Source organism: Argopecten irradians, chromosome 3 (genome assembly GCF_041381155.1).
Source record: "Argopecten irradians isolate NY chromosome 3, Ai_NY, whole genome shotgun sequence".
NCBI lineage: Eukaryota > Metazoa > Mollusca > Bivalvia > Pectinida > Pectinidae > Argopecten > Argopecten irradians.
In genome coordinates, this window is record NC_091136.1 from 31,137,976 (window position 1) to 31,148,374 (window position 10,399).

General features: G+C 32.8%; 1 protein-coding gene across 2 annotated transcripts; it reads left to right on the top strand.

Annotated features, from left to right (window-relative positions):
- Positions 1–2,882: 2,882 nt before the first annotated feature.
- Positions 2,883–9,048, top strand: LOC138318189 (uncharacterized). 2 transcript variants are annotated; one of them, XM_069260365.1, is made up of 3 exons: positions 2,885–3,474; positions 5,875–5,961; positions 8,108–9,048. In XM_069260365.1, the coding sequence occupies exon 3, from the start codon at positions 8,139–8,141 to the stop codon at positions 8,901–8,903; it is 765 nt and encodes a 254-aa protein (XP_069116466.1). In that variant the 5' UTR covers positions 2,885–3,474; positions 5,875–5,961; positions 8,108–8,138; the 3' UTR covers positions 8,904–9,048. The 2 variants fall into 2 exon arrangements, with proteins under 2 accessions (XP_069116467.1, XP_069116466.1); XM_069260366.1 differs by lacking the exon at positions 5,875–5,961 and having other exon boundaries at positions 2,883–3,474.
- Positions 9,049–10,399: the final 1,351 nt, after the last annotated feature.

A 10,399-nucleotide genomic window follows, 5' to 3' on the forward strand; every position in this document is an offset into this window, starting at 1 on the left:
GCATCTGTTTAAAATGCAGTCATGTCAAAAAAAAGGAGTTTTATGTGAGAGAAAGGTGTAAAAATGAACGATGCACGAACACTTAATGTCTGAATTATACACCTTTTTGCGTACCCAAATTCAATAATATACAGTAAATTTCAAATAAAAAACTTTCCTTGTTGCTACTTTCCATTTGTTTGAATATTTGAATATATCAAAGCAACGTTGAAAAAAAACCAAAAGAAAAACATTCGCATGATGTGTTATGCCCCCATTTTAAGGACGTGCAAATGATTTTATTATACTGAGACAATTATTTAGTTATTATTTAAAACTAAGTTCTATCAAACGCATAGAAAGCGATAAAAAAGAATAGAAAATAAGACCAAAATAAAATGCAACGTCTAGACGTGTCGATTGCAAAACCCCAAAACATTGTTTTATATTTTTCAGATAATGAATAAAACATCACAGTCACATAAGACTGTGTAGTGCTCTATATTAACGGGGTCAATATATATTTCGCAGAAATATTCCAGAAGGTTAAATTTCATGGCTCAAGGATTCTTATATTTCGAACAATTTGTAAATTGGAATGTCAATGAATTTCTGAATATTTCGCTTGTGTTTATATTTTGTGGGTACCTGTGAAAACGGGAACCCCATACAGTACTTTTCATCTAAAAATCTATACTAGTTTATTTTATCAGTCTGCCTCCAATACAATAATTAATTGAATATTTTAAAACTCCTGCCACACAGACCGTTAAGATAAGAATATCGCTAAACTATGTTTGCTCATAAAATTTGTTCTAGTGCGATTCAAAATTACATTCTTTTTTAGATTTAATTATGATACCGTGTACCTAGTTATTTACGGGGTTAAAAATTCGACATTTTTACTTTAAACGAGAACTTCCATGATATGGTTAAGATATGCATGGTATTATTTATCTATCGCTAACAGCTTACGATTTCGTGGACCAACTCGCCAATATCCCGAACGTTCCGGAAATGTCATCCTCGAAAATATGTGCTACAAAGAATGTTACTTTTGCATTTCTTTTCTTTTCAGTATTATTAATAATGATTGTTTGTCACCGTTAAAGTTGTTCTTTTTTTATTTTAAAAGTGTTGTTCATTTCAATCCCTCTCTCATTATGCTATATTCGTTGCTTTACATTCATCTCATTATCAGAGAATATCAGTCACGAAGGTTAGTATCGACACGCACTAATTATATCATATTAATTTTACTATAACAATTTAATTTATAAAAAATGAATGGAAAAAAGTAATCGTTCCTTGTCAACATTTCTTAAAAAGTGAATAATTAAAACATTAGAAAATTATTATTTTTTTATTGTTTGTTCGGTTAATCTATATTCCAGTTTAAGTCGACTGCCTGTCATATAAAGTCACTGCTTTAGTACGTCTATAGATATATCGTATCGCCTGCTGTTTTTGCGGGCCAACAATACGCAATAAACGGAAGAATAAGATTTCAGAGAATTGAAATATGTGATTTATGTATTGTGATTTCGCGGAAAACAATTTTGTTATTGCAATATTTTGTAAAACCACGAAATTAGTTTACCTAAAAAATACCGATTTTACGGGATTGTATAATAAGATATCTACTGTATTCTAATATCTTGGTTTTTTTCCATTGAATTTTTTTACGTCATACATCGCATCTAAGAAAATTAGATATATAAGTGACGGAAAAGTACAATTATTTTAATCATTCCAGTGCTTTCAGATAAAAGTACAATTAGCATTCAATATTTATTTTCAGAGTACATTTAAAACTAATATTGAGGACGAGTATGTTTAGAATGCTTTTGATCATAAACTTTCGGACGGTAAGTGTGTCTAAAAAACATCTAGGTTTTGTCAAATTCTCACCTTCCAGGGAGGTAGTTTTTGATCCATAGTTATCTGGACGGGGGTACTTTACTAGGCCGGTAAAATTGGCGTCAGGTATCCATCATTTTCAGTGACTGCACATTCGTATTTTGTCGCCAAAATAAGTGATTACCTGAAACGCAGTTTAAAACTTTGTTGATGATTGAATATCTTGATGTCATTTTTTTTTCTTCAAAGCCCAAATATAAATGCATTGTTTATCACTACTGGAAAAAGTATAGTAACATTATCAATCAAATTGTAATGAGTTGAAACGAAGTTTATTAACCGATATACTTAACGTCAACAGTAAATCTTGGTTATGCAACTAACGTTTTTTCTTAATGAGGAGAATAAATACACTAAAGATTATCATATTATTATGGATACAAATAATCTATAATTGTCAGTGATCGATGTTAGGGTAGTGAGTGCATACGTGGTGCAAAGGTTGAGTGATTGCATTTTGCCTGTAGATTAATTCAAACATACTTAATCTAAGGATTATTTGAAGATGCTCCACGCTGACAAACGGTATTTTTTCTTTATCAAAAACAGGAGCATTTTTCCTCAGTCACAAAAGTTACTTATTTTACAACATTGCCGCCATTGAAATGTTTGAGCTTCTAATTTTACTTCAAGATAAAAATATAAAAAATAATTATTTGCGACCCCAAAAAAATCCGTGGCACTATGAATGAAGAACTGATTGCGCATGCACCAAATCAAAATAAATTATTTTATATCATTTTTGTGTTTATTAGACATAATATATACACGATTAAACACCAATTAAAGTTCAAAGGATGAGTATCGTTTATGTTTTGTCGGCAATGGAACATCTTTAAGGAACTCAAATATATAAAGTTGATGAAAATATTCTGAAATAAAAAAAATGTATGCGTGTTATCAATGGTGTTTTTGTCTTGGGGGATATCTCATAGCCACATAATCTTTTATATTAGATATTAGGTATAAAAAGGATTTGTTCTTGTCTTGCTGTGGTCAAGAGAACCCAAGTCAATTAGGAATTATTATTATTCATTACTCTCATGTTTTGATTGACGTTTATGTTGCTTTCTCTATAAAAACCAAGATGAACAATCGCCTCTGTCTTCCTACTATTATGTGTTCTAGCGAAATGTCTATAGATGCTATAGTAGAGTTGTGGGGATGAGATATCGCACTTTAATTGCCACACATATAATTGAGGTATCCTATCATTTCATTTGACAATAAACGATTACCAAACTAGGATTCTATGATGTATAAAACGATTACGGATATTTTTTCATCGCCAAAGTGATCTATTACTATAAAAATGACTTCTCTCAAGCTTGTGACGCGACGCCCGAAACAGTGAAATTAACATGCAAAATTGTTTGTTGACTGGGTCACCGGTTTAACCCTTGATTATGGCTTTGTTTTGTGGCTGGTGACGTGATACTGTATTTATTTATGGTTAATGTAATCGTGTTCATCCGAAACACAGATCAGAGAGGGCTATAGGTGAGACTGCCTCACGTCCTTCTAAACAGTATCCTCCCAGATCACCAGCAGTAAACACCATAGAACACACCCTCGGTAAGTTGGTTTTTTTCACATAAAGATCTCCATTTCACATGTTAACACAATAAAACATTTCATTACAAGGGTTAGTGGATGTTTGTGATTTGCATGAAATCATCGCGTCTTCAACTTTATTTTGTTAACATTTGTTTGTGGTGACTTTTAATCTGATCCAGATAATAAAAGTTCTTTGAGAAACTTACGGAAATAATGTACATTGCTTCCTGAGGGCAACAGACATTTTTATCAGGTGATATCAACTTTATCAATCGTTATTGTTTATACCGTAAATAATTTCCTGAAGAATAGGGCAAAATGAATATGTTAGCATCGCCAAAACGTTTTAAGTAATAATTATTTTAAATTTTCTTTTATAATGGAGAGTGCGGAAAGGCTTGCATTATCAAATGAAAATATAAATCATTTCGATTCATCAAATGTTTACACTACTTATCTTAGTTTTGTCTTGCTTTATCAAGATTTTATCCTGTATTTTTTTAACACTTATTGCTTTTCTCGGTTAATAATGATACACTTTTTGCATTTTTATACATTTTGCTTACGTCGTGACCTGAATATGTTATAATTTATAAACGTTTTAATGATCCTATATTTATTACTTTTTAATATGTATTTGATACCAAAATAGCATACATTCTACGTCAAATAAGGAGGGACAGTGAAATGACGGTTTTAACATCAACCCCTGATCTTTATCCAGTAAAGACTATCGTCAACTGTCAGTCTGACATCTCATTAACGGTCATCAACAGCTATGATCACATGACACTGATTTTCACTACCATCTTATGACATGTTGACGGGCACCATAACTATCGAACGTAAAAACGTAGCTTTTTAAATACGATTAACATGAATAATTGGAATTGTTGATTTTATTGAAAAACAAAACTTGTGTATGACGTTTTATTTACATGGCTGACACCAGTCACTGACACTTGTTTTCTTTCGTTTGGTTTATAACTGAAATTTAATTACCATACATGAGTTACGGTATGTCACGATCTGCTACCATGTATTACAATGCCATTGTTATAGTTGTGGTCTGTTAAATCTTATATAAATACAAATCAACCCAAACGTTACAAAACAACAGGAAAACACAAGAGAATGCTTAAGTGAGTATGTTGATCACATGAAATCTTGTAAATCGATATACTTAATGTAACATTATGATTTATGATACAGGAGTTGTCAGTTCTGTACGTTGAATCCATAATTCATTTTAGAGATGTTAAAAATATTATAAGAATTACTAGAATTGTGTTTTATAGATATTAATAGTAAATGTTTTCCGGAAATTGTTTTTGTATTAGGTTGTACAAGAGATGTGATTAGTTATTGAAATGAACGTGACGAGATGATGGTGACGTATTTATGCTTGACAATATATACGTGTAATGATTAATTCACAATTCAACAACCTATTTTATGATGGCGTTTCCTGTATGCGATGTACGCTAGTATGGTGGATATTTGTGTATTTTGGAATGCTGTGGTATCACGCCGAGAATCATGTCTTTCTAGTGTCCTTATATATATTGAAGCCCAATGGATTGCGAATAAACGAAGTGCTTTTGTGAATAAAGTGTTAATTACCTTTATGCGCCCAAACATATTGTGTTTATTCGCAATATATATATATTTTTTTTAATTTTTCATATCAAATTTGCACCAATGGGCTATCGTAGTGATATACCGGTTGGAAGAAAATATATCATTGTTTTTAGCCAGATACATGATCAAATTTGGAAAATATGCTAATAGATAGTTAAACTGTTTTTAGTTCAATCATATTATGAGGAAAATAGGACACTCGTAAGTAATGATAATTAACGCTAGTTGTAAAATTGATGCTGGTTGTTATATCAGCACATACTCATATATACGTTAGTTGCAATTAAATACGTGTATTGTGGACAAATTACATATTTATCCATATGATGAATACTGAATAGATGCTAATATTCGCGGATTTTTAATTTCGCTAATTTTGTGGATTCGCTCAGGTTCACGAAAGTTTGTACCTCGTGAAATATTTCAAAAATTGTAGTTTTACATATCACAACCTGTCAGTTAAAAATCAGGGTTTTAAAGTCTATAGAAATGATTCGCGAAAATGAACCACTGCGAATAAGTTTCAAATTTGCCAAAACCCATTGTATATAAAACATCACAATAAAATATGTTTAAATTAAATCAATACGTTTCAACATGAAAGTCCAACTTTTCTCTGCCTGCTGTGGATGCTTTATCTGACGCATACACGTTCGATTTGATATGTTGATAGTGAGGTGGTAATCATACTTTAGTGTAACCACGTGATTGGTCAGTCATGGAGGCAGGGGAGACAAACATGTGGAACTTTTTAAAGAGATTTTTTTGTGTTTACAGATATTGGACCTTGGGAATGACATCAGATACGTGATTTTCTGTGTGTTATCTGGAATTAAGTAATAATTTACAACTCTTCACTCAGAGGTAAACAAAATTTTAGGTAGTTTATCAGCTTGTGCTTTGTTTGATAATGAAGAAGTCAGAGACACACATTTTCGCTAGTAACTTATTTAAGCATTATTTTGTTTTTATTTTTGAAAACATAAACGTTGTCGCAAAGTGAAATATTAAAAAGACCCTTTTAAATATTGTCTGGTCGATGACTACTTATTAGTAAGAAAGAAATTGTTGATTGATGACTCAAAACTAAACGAGTCCTTTTGTTGTTCTTTCAAAACACACTCTATTCAAAACGAATTTTGATAGATTTATTGAAATTACTTTTGTAGGGTGTATGATGGGTAATTATGACTATCCATATTGGTTGTAGAATATTTATTTTAATGTTTTACTTCGATGGTAGATATATACGAGCACCCATTCCAGGATTGTTAATTATTCAAATGTGTTTTACGTTGATACAAAATGTAAAGCAAAACATTCCCCATTTGTTTTGTTACAGTTCCATTGTACAAATACTGGTTTATTTTGTCGTTTATTGCTTAGCCACACATTGCTCTTTTTAGAGTGATTTTTTCGGCAACTTATTTATAAAATATTTATACACATGAAAGCGTGTTATAAATGTTTTATGTCATTTGGTGTAATATAGTGGTGGACTTGCATTATATATTATATAAGATATGAAAATACAATACAAAATACACAGTGCCAATAAATTGATAAGTAAATTGTAAAAAATTGATTTCGGTTTTGGTGCATACATTTAGTACTGATTGTTCACACTATCGTTTACTCTTTCCATGGAAACAGGCCCCATTTTCTGCGGTATCATTAATAATAATCACTAATAACTTAAATCCTCCTAATTTGATTGGTTTCGCCACACATTGAGGCGTGACCAATCAAATATCTCAAAAGATGCTTCGGAGACATTTTGGTACACTCGGTATACACATGTATACTGTAACAAATACTTGTCTTACTTCAACATAACTTTAAATGTGTAATGACTTTTCTGAATCACTTTGTAATTTTGTTAATTATTTTATATAAGCTTGTGCATGTTTAATACAGCATACTTGTTTCTCTGGTGACATTAAACGTCTAGTGCAGCACTGTCTTGCCTCTGTGGTGTCATACTAATTTGTGCCATGCTTGACTGCCTCTCTGGGGGCAAGGATGTGCAGTGGTCAATCACACAGGGTAGATATCGTATAATTTTTTTTTCGCTTACAGAAGAGTCTCGTTTTTTCATTGGTGGATATTTTTATGAATATTTATCAGAACTGCAGCAGATGCGGTCTATGTTCCCAGGGGTAGAGTAAACGATACGTAACCTTGTGCATTGGTTATGCGAGATCATATATCAATAGCATACAACACTAAGTGACATATTTCACAATCATCTTCTAAAGAGCGGGTCTTGTGATGGAAATTAACCCCCATCTCGTTTCATTTGCAGCCGCCCATCATAACGTGATCGTTTTAGTAGGCTAGTCAGAAGTCAACAACATTTCATAAAATGTCAAGCTCAAAAGTACAGTACCTACAATTGCATTGACTTTTGTCAATAAAAAGAAAGTCATGTTTTGCTACATACCACCAGCAGATGTCATTTAACTACCGACGGTCTTCTCCAATGTGACATGTTCAAATTAGTGATACTAAATGTTAATTAGGGTGACTGCTTGACAAATATTGCGCATGATCTTTTTAAATGTTCTTGATGACGGAAAGTAACGGTTGGACAAAAACGGTGAAATCTAACGACCTAGTCCCTTGAAAGAGCTGCGATCTGCATTCAAATTCTGATTTATTCTGATTTAATTTCCTTGCTAGAGGGATGATTTTTATTAAACTTTCATATGGGCCATATTGCCTTTTCTTCTTTTTGTTTATCGCCAAGGAAGGAAAGTTGGTTGTTTCGTTGAAAGTGAAATGCGTGTTCTTTCTCGTTGCGGGACCACTAACTGATACATAATTTAATTTTACAATTTTATATCGATTATTACTCCTTTGTTTCCATTGTTGCTTAGGCTAACCACAGAATATGTTTGCACGAGAAACTCTAAACAAAGAAGGGTGATACAAACAAATATTTTACCAATATCAAGGCATTTATAATATGAATGCATTTTTTAAAATCAATTTTCTTTTTATATTTCAGGTTGTGCAAGTTGATAGACAGTTGAGTAAAAATGGCGTCTGTTGCTGAGCTGTTTTGGACATCATTGCTGGTGGTGGTTTTTCTTCAACTAGTAGAAGGTGATGATCCTCAAACGACAACAATGACCACCACTTCTGTAGGGGGTTCTGGTTTTCCCGGGAGATCTGGCATGTCCATCGCTCCCAATGGCCAGTTTTATGTTCGGAATTTCGCTACAAATAACGGCTTTAATTTACCTTATGGCTACAAATCACAACAATATGCGACATATCAGCGTCCACAATATCGTACAGTTCACTATCGTGTGCCCGTCATTAGACAACTTAAGATTGTGCGGGTTCCATATTACTACCCTGTATATATCCAGCCTCCTCCGGTACGATACTTTTACACAGACTTTGAAGGGGGGAATGGACAATATGACTTTGCTGCAATGGATGGCTCCCTTGCTAACAGGCAAACTAATAGGGGGGCATTAAGTAATTTCGGATCTGGGGGTAATGACCGAGTTATGGATTTTGGTGGTAGCGGAGCAATGATTTCATTGTCACAGCAACAACAGCAGCAGCAGCAGCAACAACAACAGCAACAACAACAGCAAGCAGCATTCGCGAGCGAAAGTGCTTCGAGACAGAATGCAATGGCGGGTCACTGGGCCAGAAAGGGTGTACATTTAGGTGGAAGCGGTTCTCCTGGAATGTCCGGATCATTTGGCCAGTTTTCCAGTAGCTCTGGAATGTTGAGCAGTCCTTCAAGGTTTGCTCCTCAGGTCGGCGCAGCAATTGGGAGAAATTAGTAAGAACACTTATCTATAACATTTTACCTTTTTCATGAAAATCTGTTACATCCATGTATGTGAATGGAAACAAATGTTGGTGACTTTCATTGTTATTTCTAAGTGTATCTATAGCATATGTATACAATAAATTATCGTTAATTAAGTGTTCTTGTTGTTTTGGTCAGAGCATAACAGATCATGTGGTACTTGAATCCGTTTAAAAGGCAAATTTTATTAATGTATATATACTGTAAACATCATCAAAATTAACGTTACTTGAAATATCAATGCCTTGATTTTTACAAAATTAATATTTCAATACACTATAGCATTCATCGGAATAGTATGCGACATTTTCAACTAGCTAAGTATTACTTGGATATGACCCTTGTCATGAATATTCCTAAATTTACTAAAATCATGATCATTTGAGATACATTCCCTGAAATATAAAGCATTTTCTTGGTTTCTTGAGACAAATATTTTCACAATAATATAAGGAAAAATCTCATTATAGCAAAATTAGCATTTTTTTGAATATCTATATATAGTTCAAATAGATAGAACTATCAAAGATATGGCACAAATAAACCCATATTCCAATCAAATTCAAGACAGATTGATGTTCAAAGAGTTATCGTACAGGGATTACAGGGAGAGCATTGTCAGCAAAATTGTGTATCACGAGTGCAAAAAAACATTTAAATCTAATTTCAAAAGGATGAATTCGTGTAAGCATGGGATGAAATTGAGGTTTATATCGAAAAATACGCCGGTTCTTATGAAAATCATCCTCGGTCCCATGTGCTCAAGATCAAAGAGGTCACATGAAATAATGGGAACAACGTTAACCCATGTCTCCTTAAGGGATATCGGACACACAAAAAATATGAAAAATTCGCTTCGAGTTAAAATTCAGCTGAAACCTTTCCAAAATAGCAATGGCTCTTAGTCTAGTGTTCATCAAAGACAGTTTATTTAAAAAAATGTCAGATAAACTAATACAATACAAACACCTCGCTACAATTTTTTCAGCAGAAGCAGAGATATCAGTCACGTTGTGTAAGTCAAATAGGCACTTTGACTAAGAAGTGTTTATCTGCGCTTCGGCTTGGCGAGGACTTCCAAAAATATTCAACATCCATTTTTCAACCATTGCAATGGTGAACTCGATAGATACAACAGAATATTATGTAGAAAAAGTGTTCAATAAAATATGCATGAATGATTGGATAATGAAAGCGACACTACAATGTTTTTATAATCATTAGGTAGCAACAAGTCTTATTTCAGTAACTTTACACCAATCAATAATATACTTAATTGAAGAGTCACTTATTTTTACAGGTGTTGCATCATTTCATGCATATTTACAATTATAAAATTCCCCCAAAAAATTGACTTATGAGACACTAAAACACACATACCATGTATGACTATGCTTATCAAAAAGAATCTACATAAATCAACCCTATATTTTGCAAATTGGTATTTAATTCTTCCAGTTCAAAAGT